The 12,013-nt window shown below is 46.2% G+C and overlaps 1 protein-coding gene across 1 annotated transcript in view; it reads right to left on the reverse strand.

The window, feature by feature from the left end:
* The window catches only part of TBX20 (T-box transcription factor 20), a 39,862-nt gene extending 28,299 nt beyond the window's left edge, over window positions 1-11,563 (reverse strand). The window contains exons 1-4 of the mRNA XM_054571268.1: window positions 11,437-11,563; window positions 7,951-8,206; window positions 6,746-6,910; window positions 3,071-3,179 (exon numbers count right to left, since the gene is read on the reverse strand). Of these exons, the coding sequence (XP_054427243.1) occupies window positions 3,071-3,179; window positions 6,746-6,910; window positions 7,951-8,206; window positions 11,437-11,563 (657 nt within the window). The remainder of the gene's footprint in view (window positions 1-3,070; window positions 3,180-6,745; window positions 6,911-7,950; window positions 8,207-11,436) is intronic.
* Between the last annotated feature and the right edge of the window lie 450 nt (window positions 11,564-12,013).

Raw genomic sequence — 12,013 nt, forward strand, 5'->3', positions numbered from 1 at the left:
AAACTCTATTATTATTGTCGTTGTGGCTGATTCCTGACTTCCGGTTATAAACGAAACATGAATGATAGTGATCGCCACCTTCCATTCCATAGCTCATAAAAGCTGCCCAGTACTTGGAAATCATAGCCTACCCTAGTAAGTAAGGCTGTATTTTTTTCATGGAGCTTTTAAATAAAATATATTAATTTGCCACTCTGAAATCTGAACAACAGAATTCACTTTGGGATATGAAATGTCTTTCATATCTCCCCCCACCTCTATTCCTGCCCTGTCACCCAGACAGCTACCGAAATCTCCAGAATCGGGTGTGCCTTTCCTGGCCCACCAGGCCTTGCACTGTATACCGTTTGTCCCGAGGGCCTAGCACAGAGCCTGGCTCTCAAGGGAGACGTTTCAGAAATACTGTGGCAGGACCACATTCAAACGCACGCAGCGCGGTTGCAGCTAATGGCTCCTGTGTCTTCTTAGCTAACGTGGGCATGGCAGATGAGTGTTCCCACTGGCTGACTTTAGTCACCGCGGGGTAACTGATACAGAATCAGTCTCTCTGTGCTGCGGTGTAAGCCAACATCACGTTCCAGGGTATTAGCTGGTACTGAATTTTGTACATGCCCCCTTTTTATGATCCTAAACCTGAGTAGGAATAACGGAAACAGATGAGAGCTTTGAACAACTTGAAATAAACTTTAGAAAGAAAAGGTCATCTCTTTGTATGGTACATGTATTCTAAGGAGTTTAGGATATCTGTGCTCAGTCATAAACCTGGAATCAACCTGAAGTGACAAAACACTGATAAAAGAAAATACCTGAGCATTCATTATGTGCTCTATCAAGAGGACAGAATTTTTAAATCATGCATGCGCACACACACGCAATGGGCAAAACCTAACCTTTAAATAAGGTCCTGGCTCCCCTGCGTCCACCACCCCAGGCCAGTCCCTTTGGGAAAGGATAACAGATAGACTCCGACCCCAGACTGAGCCTCAGCCTCCCGGGCTCCTTGACTCTCTGCTCACTAATACAAATGTGGACTCTGCTTCATCTTACTTCCAAACGAATTCCTGGGAGTAAGAATTTTTCCTGCTAGAAAACTAAAAATGCATCAGTAAGAGGGGCTTCTTCAGGACTAATTCAGAGAATGTGGCTAACCTACCCAGGACCTAAAATTCTCCCCTTATAGTTTTTAGAAAACACTGTGGCTCGTGACAAAGGGTTATAGTAAATGATAAAATTTTAAAGTCAAAATGGATATTAACAACAACCTAGAACTAAACAATTTGTCAAAATCTAATCTCATAATCAGATGAGAAGCCAGAGTTTCTGACATACAGCTGAGTGCTCTGTTCACCCATGAAGCCGATGCTCAAAGGAAGACATGTCAAATTCTGCACAGCTGATCTCAGAATGAACTTTCAAGTCTTCCTGGAAAGACCCAGTGCTTCAAAAAGTTCCACATATGGAATATACTAGAACGATTAAAAGACCTCATTTTCCCTGCAAAGATTTCAGGAGAGCCCAAGAAATTTTAACACGGATGACATTAAGAATGATCACTGGCCTACAGGAAATGTGTCTCAGATACTTGGTAAATTTTAACCTGGAAAAATAAAACGTCAATGGAAACATCTTTGAAGAGAAAAAGAAAAGGACAATTATGCCAACATCCTTAGGCCAATTATCTTTTCCAACATGTGAATTAACAGAAACCTGTTCACCTACTCCCAGCACCTGAAAAGCACCATCAGCAGAGTTGTGAGTTAACCTGGTTACCACCACTCGGCCGAGGTAAATGAGGTTTCCTGTGGGCAAACGGATGTTGGCCAGGCCGGAAGTGATTTATTTAGTTTCAGGTTCAAGCCAACCATTTGAAACCATGTCTAGAACCTCAGTTTATTTAATCTACTTATAATCATCTTTATGAATGTTTCCAAAACATTTCTGAAAAATAGTTTGAAATTCTTTTAAATGGCACAAATTCAACAGAAACGAAACCCTGACGTAACAAGAGCCTACATAGAGAGGATAAGAGAGGGAATAATTATATCAGAATGTCTAAGCCCCAAAAAGCAACTATGAAAATACCAATGTGCTTTTTGTCAATTAAGGCAAAAAAAAAAAAAAAAATCAGCATTCTCATCAAAAAGAAGTATACAAGTCTGTCTAAAGTTTTCTTAGGTTTACTTAAAGCAGAAATTTTATGTAAATCTTTATTTAAGAGCACAGAGAGTTCCTTAAGAAGCAATCTTATTAAATGCGCAAAGGCCTGCGTCAGTGGCTACTTGTTCTGTTAACTATTGATAAGAGCTCAGAATTTCCATTTCTCCTTTTCTACATTTTGATGAACTCAGAATCATCAAATTGTCTTGTTTAATTGCAAGACTCCTCTGTGCTTTATTATTCATAAGACTTTCTACAAAGGGAGTATATAATGAGTAAAAAGCACTTTCCCAAACTTATTTAGACGTCATTTCAAATGGTTGGCTTGAACATGAACCCAAATAAATTGCTTCAGGCCCAGTCAACATCCGTTTGCCCACAGACCTCGTTCACCACAACCAAGGTGGTGTAACCAGGTTGCCTTGTGACTCTGCTCACGGTGCTGTTCAGATGCTGAAAGTAGGTGACCAGGCTTCAAAGTTACTTGGACATAAAACCCTTTTGTTCTTTTGCATCTCCTGTGAATGTGTTCCACAGCACACACCTTCGGCAACCCCCAAGGGGGGATCTCAGCCCCAATCCTTTTATGCTGTATTGTCTGATAGACCACTGACAACCCGGATGTTTAACGCAAGACCAGGCTGTAGTAGCTTCCATAACGCACGTTCTCTTTGTTGAATTAGTGCAGGTACAAAACAGTTGCTAAAGCCTTAGGACATCTGTGGTTCTGAAGGGCCCTGACCCTCTCACATAGAAATGGCCTCTTGACACCCTGGACACAGGAAGGTTCTTCTAGAATGACTGCGCGCTAGAGGGTGGGTGGGGCAGAGGGAGAGGAGCTGGAGACCGAGAGGAAGGCAGTCCTGGGTGAGCTCTCCGCTCCTGCCCACGCCCGGTTCGCGGCGGGACTTACGTGGCCGTGCTGATCCAGTTCGTTGTTGGTGAGTTTCACCTTTTCAAAAGACACCATCTGTTTGAGTAGCTGCTCACCAGTAAAAGGCGAGTCTGGGTGCACGTACAGCCTAAGAAAATTATGAGATTTTATTGAGGCACTTAAAAAAATCTGTTCTCTGAGGGTTATAAAATATTTAAAATATTCTGATTCAAAAGGAACACAAAGCCCCCATATAAGTGGTGAATTTTATTACCTCCATATAATTTAAAATTTAGTCATAGAGCCAGACCAGAATAACTCTTAAACTTCTGAAAGTTTCTTTGTGTGTCAATGATCTAAAAGGGGTAAAAATAAATTTTCTAAAAGAGGTAAAACTTAATACATTTTCTATTATCTGCTGAGCCAACCATTTTTAAAGATGGTTTTTTTCCTGTCTAATAGGCTACTGGGCCACTTCTGTAACATATAAAATCTTATTGGTATAGGTATTCTCAAAAGAAAGAGTCAGTTATACTAATTGCATAATAAGTTCCTAGGTTAAGCATCACTAAAAAGCAAGGAAGGCATCAAGGATTTTTAAAAGCAAACAATTCTAGAGGATCCAGTCACTTAAAATTGAAGGTGATTTTGAAGATTATGTTCTTCATAAATACAAGACAGAGTAACTTTAATACATTGAACTGGGAACTTTTAATTGTCCACACATCATAATTGGTTGCTCCTCACAGTACCTTAAACTCTGTTACCTTTCTCATTATCTTGTTAAATCATGAGAATGAAAACAAGCTAAGTAAGCTTCAATTATTCAATGTATTTATCTGTAAACAGCCTAAGTGAAAAAATGTATCAAGCATGTAACATCTCTTGATCAGCTGCTACGTGTAAAACCATATTTTCCAGTTAAACGCAGGCCATTTGTTCTGCCTGTGTGTATCCCACTAAATCCAGCTCTTTGTTATTCCCAATCCTGGTATCCACTTGACATAAGCTTTTCTGAAGTTGGGGGAGATCACAGAAGCAATGGGAGGGGAAGGAAATGGGCTCGATTCAATAGGTAACCGGTTATTTATATCTCGATTTTGTATAGGATCCTTATAACCATAATTAAACATAAATATTACAGTTGGGGCAAAGGCGAGAAAAAAGCCACAAAACCTTTCCTTGCAATGTTCATGCGAAGCGCCAGAAACCTGGGCTGCGGTCTGTGACACGGAGGATGAAGAACAGAAGCACTGGGCGCGCAGGCTCCAACAAAGGCCACCGGAGGCAAAGCGAAGCAAAGGCTGCCAGCAGTACAGACTCCCACTAAACCCACGTAAGAACCAGACGGGCTCTCGGAGTCTGTGTGCCTGCCTATTTGCTTGATTTTTTTTTTTTTTTTTTTTTTTTTTTTAGTACAAGTGCTCAAAATTGCATTTCAGCTGACGTACTCTTTGATGACACAACAATAATGGCTTTTCAAGTGTCACCCCTCCAAGGTTCTAGCTTTATAGGTACAGTTGTTTCACTGATCAGCACCATGTCCTACCCTCCCTGTCAAAAAAGGTTTGAGAATATTAAACATCCCAGAAGCTGCTGAAATGTTCTTTCTCTATGTATCCATTCACCAGATGTAATCACATCAATATAGATTAACTTACTTAAATATCAATTACTTTAAGGAAAAGGAAATGTCCTATGTGAAAAAAGGGCATTATTTTAGATCCTGTATAATTACGATCATTATTACAATCAAATGGTATTGTCAAGCATGTTTGCTTCTGATTAGGAGGAATTGACTGACGAAGGTGAGTTTGAAACAAAATGTGTCAAAGAACTAGAACCCCAAGGAATCTGCAACATCAATACAAAAACAATCACCCTACCAAGTCCCCTACCTTTTCCTGCACAGAACTAGAAAATACATAGTGCTATTTCTTTTTTAATAATAATAAAAAATAGTTGCTTAAATTATCCAGAACATTTCTATCCTATAACACATAAAGATTTTTTATCTAATATCAGTATACATAAGCTGAACTAAGATGAATGAAAAAGCATACAGGAAGCCCCTCCCCTCTCATGTCCCTGGGACTTAACATTCCAGCAATAGCTTACACATGCTTCAGTTAAGATAGTGTATTGGTACGTGCTTGCTTTCTGCAACCAGAAGAGATTAGTAACATAAACAAAGCATGTCATATTTCCAAAGGCCTGCTGGCCTGCACCAGTTCCCCATACCTTCAGATAGGAAGAAAATGCATGCTAAGTAAGATTGATTAACTTCTTAGAGGAAATACTTTAAAGGGGGAAAAAAAGAGGGTTTGTTTGTGAAAACAGTAAGGAATCTGTTAAAATTCCCGCTCCTTTAAAAGATGAAGCAGTTAGTTAGTAGTAAATTTTAGAAAACACTAATTATATTCATTTTAATATCAATTGGAAACTGGTGACTCTTGCTCAATTAAAATATGAGTAACATTTTTTTTTGTCTTTGCCACTTAATATGTGTTTAATGCACTGGTTTGGAAGGGTTGGGATGATGTCCTTCTTGGTCTCCTGTGGGAAGGGAGACCTCTGAGCGCGTCTGCCGTCTCTTGCCCAGCGGCTCTAGCGCACTGTGAGCCCCATAACGGGATTGGCTGCTAAAGGAACATAATACTCCGTCTGAACTGTATGTGTAAATTGTCTGTGTTGATTCTGTGCCTTGACTAAGACTCCAGACCACCTACCTACAAACAACCCGCTGTAACGTCAAAGTTCCTAAAACTTTACATTGAAATCAATTTTTAGCTCTGAGATGACCTTTCAGTCAATTACAAAACTTTGTCATAAAACAACTTAAAAGCGATGAGACTTGATTTTAGAACCCTAAATGTCAAACAGTCAGCTAACATTCTTTGTATTAAAGTATGCAGTTAGAGTCCTGTTACTACAGCTGTTACTGTTCACATAAACAGATACATGCTCTTCCCCTCCCCCCCATGCACAACTGGACAAAGCAGCAATAATAAAGGTTTGCACGTGTGACTTTTAAACAGGGTTCTACTGGGAAAACATTATTACCAATGAATAGCACAAAAGTAAACATATATGATCGATAATATACTAATTGAGTAATGTTTCATGTAAAAAAAAGTCAACCTGGTGTTGAATACATTCATCCACTTAAACTTTAAACTTACAATCTCTGAGCCCTTTCTGGCCAAACAAACAAACAAACCAAACCAAACAAAAGAAAACCCAAAATGATATTTATTATGGGCAGCTCTAACCACATTGTAAACAAATATTAACTATAAGCACGCACTGTACTAAAATGCACTTTTTAAGAAGGGCTTTAGGGCAACCCCTCCCTCAGGAGGTTTGTCCAGTCTGGTGTTAAGCGGACAGCTAGGCGTGTGAGTGCCACGTGAAAGGGGTTCCCATCCCCAACCAACATTCTCACTAACTCCAAGTTAAGGAAAACTTTGCAATGAATTGAGAGGAGCGATAAAATTAAAGACAGCGCCCTGTCCAGGCACCACAAACCCTGCCTTTCTCAGAGACTAGCCCGTGGTTTGTATGGTCCGCGGTGGGGTGTCTGGGCCTGGAATCCCACCAGAGCCGGGGGCTTTCAAAACAGACTCGAGGAAAACTCCACCCGGCCGGGCGGGAGCCTTTCTCCTAGCGGGGTCCACGCGCTTTTCGGGCAGACAGAAACCCGGAGGCACAAACCTGGCGGGCAGCGGTGGGTCCGCCTTCCCAGCCACCAGCCAGGAGGACCGGTGGTAGGCGTAGCGGTACCTCTTGTTGTCCACTGGGACGATGTCCATCAGGACTATGTACTTGGCCTCAGGGTCCACGCCGGAGAATGACACCCGGATGGTGGGGAACATCCTCCTGCCACAGGAAGACAAGGAAACCGGCCTGAGCTCCCACTGCCGGACGCGCTGCGCGCATGAGAGGGAAGCAAAGGGTTGGACTCCCTCCCTCCGTGGCCCTGTCCGTTTCTTATAAAGCCACAGAGCCGGGAATTTAGAGATCAATGGTCTAGATAATTTTAAGTGTCACCTTTACAAGAGTCCTCATGGCTGGAGGCAAGGTGTGCTTGTGTTTCAATGAGAATACCTGCAGGTCTGTGATTGCGGAGAAGTCAGTGCCGTTATTAGCAAGCCCCTGAGCTCCCCGCAGGGTCTCGGAGCGCCCGGCCCTGCCACTTCTGGCGTTGCTGGGAGGAAACTCGCTCCTTCCCCAGAAAGGGGGAGCGGGGGACGGAGGCCGGTTCTGGGGTGGGGTTCGCGGGGCTCCGGAGGGATTTCCCAGAGTCCTGAGAGCGCGAGCGACCGGGCGCCCGGGGCCACCGACCTCCGGAGCCTTTGCCCCGGGCCCTGGGAGCGCCGGCCCCCTGGCTTCCTGCGCGCCCTGAGCCCGCCCCGCTGCGGCGCCAGGGGGTTGCGGGGCTAGCGCCCCCTCCTACCTAAAGTGTGGTCGCCTGGAAGTTCATTCTGCCACCCAGGTTTTACTTGTAGTTTTCATGGGAGCTGGAGGCTTCTGCAGATCGAGGCCTATAGAAAGGAAGCTACCTGCCTCCCTCGGAGCAGCCAGCCTCCGCCCTGCGCCCCGGGTTCCAGCCCCTCCTACCCTCCGGGTGCCGATCCTGCACCCCCAAACCCGCCCGGGCTGCAGGGGACAGAGAGCCCCGGTCCCTGTGCCTTTCTCATCAAGACCGAGGTGTGTTTTCCCACGGCCAGATCTTGAGAAATCTAAAACCTGGAAATCTTTCCGAGCAGCGATTTCCAAAGCAAATGGGTGGAAATCAGCCCTCCTGGAGCGAAGCTGCCTCGGGCCTCAGGGCCAGCGAGGGTGCGCCCAGTCCCCAGACCGTCCCAGCCAAACCGAGCGCAGTCCCAGCCCCCACCCCTCACGCTCCGGGCCGCTACCTGCCAGACTTGGTGATGATCATCTCCGTGCCCAGCTCGTGGAATTTGTCCCAGAGCTCTTTGGTCTCCAGGCTGCAAGCGATTTTGGCCATTTCCTCGCTGGGGATGATGGGGGTGGTGGGGATCAGCGGCTCGGTACACAGCGAGGAGGACGGGGGGCTGCTGCCGCCCCCGCTGCCTCCAAACTCCCCGTGAGCCTCCAGGCTGGTCAGCTCGCCTAGGGGCTGGGCGCAGGGTGACTTCTCCACAAATTGCTCTGCAAGAGAAAGGACAGTGACAGCCAGCGCCGTCCAGCAAAGACGCAAGAAGAACACCAGGGCGAAAACGGGGACCTGGTTTGACCTTGGGAAAGTGACGCTCAGCAACTCCGGGAAGGCGGCTGAGAAGGCATCACGTTCTCAATCAGGCGTGCGATTCCCACGGAGTGACACACCCACCGCTTGCTGGCTGAAGCGAGCGAGTGAGCTCCGGAGCCGGGGTGTGTTGCCACTGTTTCTGAAACCCACACGGGAGAATAAGCATGTGCGGACTGGAGAGGGAGCGATCGTGAGGGACAGAAAGCAAGTATTCCTGTGTTTACCCCTCTCGAGGTCTGGACTTCCCAGCCGGCGGGATCTGGTGCCAGTCCTGCCTCTCTGACAACCAGGGGAGTGGGGAGATGAGCCCCTTTCTCCCGTGGAGAGGGGCTCTCCTTCCCTCGTGGAGCCCCGTCTCCATAGAAAAATGAACCATGGGTGACAAGTAGAGAGGCAGCTAAAAAAATTTAAGTCGCTTCCTATCTCTGCCTAGCTCTCAAGGTCCTAGGCTTTAAGAGGTTAGAGTAGGGCATTTGTACAATGTACCTCCTAGCCTGACAGGTTATGAAAGACTAGCATTTGGCTTGTTCAGTCACAGGAGTGTGCGCTCAGGGCCCTTTCGACACAAAAAGGTCCTAGAAGTAAGGAAAACAATCAGAAAATCAGGCTTGCAGGCATGTTGAAGGAGGAAGGCGGCTTTGCCTCCACCCGCAGGCAGGAATACCACTGCCTCTGACCCAAACACTACCCTCCACAGCTGATAAGGGCCTGGGACCGCCCCAGTCACTTTGATGGAATACAGGGGGACTTTTGTAATTACCCTAATTATCTTGCATCCCTTAAAAAAGAAACTACTTGAATCTGCAATGTGAAACTGACCTCCAAACAACTCTATTCTAAGCACCCCAAGGAACTGAAACAAGTTTTAGGTGTGTGTGTGTGTATATATTTATATATTGTATGTTAGATGAGAAAATGTTTTATTTTCTGCATTTCTCCTTGACTTAGGGCAGGAAATAGAGGATTTTTACTTTTTCTATTTTTACAATAACAATCCAACTGCTGGAAATATTTTAAATGAAGAATTTTCCATTTAATTATCTTATCCTTATATTTTCAAATTCAAAGCAAGAGACCCATGCCACGGCACAATCTTATTCCCTCCTAACATTTTCAGAAGCACATTCACATAATGCTTAATAGGGAATTCTTAACAAGTAGCCTTGGAAATTTCATTTACTGACCATCAAAAAATGCAAACTCCCGAAACCCCAAACTAGTGGAAGAAGAAAAGGATCCAGAAATGCTCTAACACAATGTTGAGTGTCAGGTATACCTCAAAAAAAAATTTTTTTTTAAATGCTTTCGTGGTCTGAGGCTGTTCTTCTAAATAGACTTAAAGTGTTTACGTGGGCAATCAGGGGCCGCCCCACCTTCGCTTCTGACTCTCATTGGGGTTTCATGCCACAGTCTCTCTCAGAACCTTGAGGCGTTTCTCCAGCATTCTTGGCTTGTATTCACTAATTGTGCTCCGCTGGCCTGACCCCTTAAAAGGGACAAGAAAGCCTTCTGGTTCCTCTAGAGGGAGGCTTATTTACAGGCTGTATGCGTGGTAAGGAAGGGGGCCGTCGTTCTGGGAGCTGGGAATGGGTCTACCGTTGAGAATTTAGATAGGTGCTCCCCCCGCCCCAAAACAAACAGCCAAGGAAGCAACACTGCAATGGCAGCGTGCTGGAGCTGGCCTGTGTCCGCCGGCTGCCTGGGCGGCCGTCAGGAATCCGACCCAAGGCTGGCCTTCCCTGCTAGCTACCAAACCAAGATGGGGACACTGGTAAAACATTCGGAAGCCCCCCCCCCAAACAGGAGCAGATGATGTAGTGAAGTCCCCCAGACAGAACTTTGAAATAGTGGCTAATTGTTTTTTTCTGAACAGTTGAGGTTTGATTGGTTGGTCCCATTTCTATGGCTGGTTTAGCTCTAGACTGGAGGGTGGGTGGGGAAACCAGAGAAAGGGAGCAAAAGTCCTGAAGGGGAGACTCTCTGACATTGTGTTTTCTAGAGACCTCCGGTTTCTCTTTCCGGGGTTCTGAGCTGCTATGGGGATTTTAATTCTCTTTTCTCTCTGCCCAGACCCCTTATTTTTCATCTCTAGGGCTTCATCTCTCATATTATTATTGTTGTTTTGAACGTGCGGTGTTAAATTATTGGGAAGGACAGGGAGAAGGAAGGAAAAAATTGGGGAGAGGTCAAAAGAAATAGCACCCTGTTTGCTATTTGACGTTTTTCACTGTTTTAGGGCTACCAGCTGATCAGGATATGAAAAAATTATTTCCTGGGGCCCCAAGAAGTGATGATGAGAACACCTCTTTCTCAGTTGTACAGGGACGCTGAAACACATTTCCGGCAGTTTCTTTCCCACATAATTCATTTGTGCTAAGGGGAACCTAATCCCTTTCCTCCCTTTACTCTGAGCCTAGAGTCTTCTATAAATGGTAAAGGTTGTTAAATAAACAGTATAGCTAAAAGTTGAGGAATTTGGGAAGTGGTTACTGGCTAATGTTTTTGCCAACCTCTCCTGAAAATGACGGCAGTTACACAATGATGTCTTATTGATAAGTCTGGCACTTCAGTGAAGAAAATGGTTCCTGCGGGGAGAACTGGCTTATTCTACAGCCCTTGACAGTAGATTTAAAGAGCTGGCCCTGTTTAGTCTATCAAATCGGGGAAAACAAAATTAAACTAGTTTCTTGTTATGTCACTTAGAGTCTTCTTGGTTTCAACTGCACCAGCAGGTATTATATGCACCGTAAATCCTGTCGAGTCTTAGGAAAGGTTTTATTGTTATTCATCCTTTAAAGTTTTATCCCAACAAAGTTACTCACCCACATCCCCTGGGATTCTGGACAAGTAGAGAGGGCGCCTACCGCATTTGCGAGATGCGAAACCGGTTGTAAATAACAGACTGTGACGCCTCGCCCCCCCCCAAAAAAAATTACCAAACAAACCGTGGGCCTTAAAGGAAAAAATCTACCCTCCCCTTCGACGTAAGGTCCGTGGCCTTAAGGTCAGAAGCTGCCGCGCGCGAGCTGGGAAAAGCGGCCACACTCCCGAGCTCCCCGCAGTCAAGGGGCAGAGGGAAGCGCAGCACCCTGCCTCTGCCCCCCGCGGACATTCAAGCAGCCCGACTTACCCAGCGGTTTGATGGTGTTCTCCGCGGCCTCCTTCTCCTTGGAGCCGCCGCTTGACATGAGCGCGGCGATGGAGAAGGCGTTGGCCCGGGAGGAGAGCTGGGGCTTAGGCGACGCAGTAAACTCCATGGCCCCCAGTACGCTGTCCTGGCCAGGGACCGGGCCTACCGAAGTGCCGTCCAGCTTCCCCAAGGGAGACAAAACCGAAACACAGCGCAAAGTTTCCGAGTGCAATCACAGCGCAGCCGGGGACTCCAGATGAGTCAGCCCCAGCCTCCCAAGAGCTCCACACTGGCCTCTCCACTCCCCCACCGCAAAGCCCTGGAGCCGAAGAGACTTCGAACTAGCCGGAGAGGACCGGAGAAGACCAACTGCGGGCTTAACCGGGTGCGCAAGCACCGGGGCGCGCCGCAAGACCACAGGCTGCGCCACTGGAAGCTGGTGACGAGCATCAGCTGCGCAAAGCCCAGGGGTCCAGCAGCACCCCCTCTGCGTCCTTCCTCCCTTTCCCGGGCTGGGGACAGCCGGAGTGGCCCAAGCTGCAGGGAGATGGGGACCGGCGGAGCGCCACTGAGAGGG

This window comes from Pteronotus mesoamericanus, unplaced genomic scaffold (genome assembly GCF_021234165.1).
Source record: "Pteronotus mesoamericanus isolate MK-2021 breed Mesoamerican mustached bat unplaced genomic scaffold, CSHL_Meso_final contig_220, whole genome shotgun sequence".
NCBI lineage: Eukaryota > Metazoa > Chordata > Mammalia > Chiroptera > Mormoopidae > Pteronotus > Pteronotus mesoamericanus.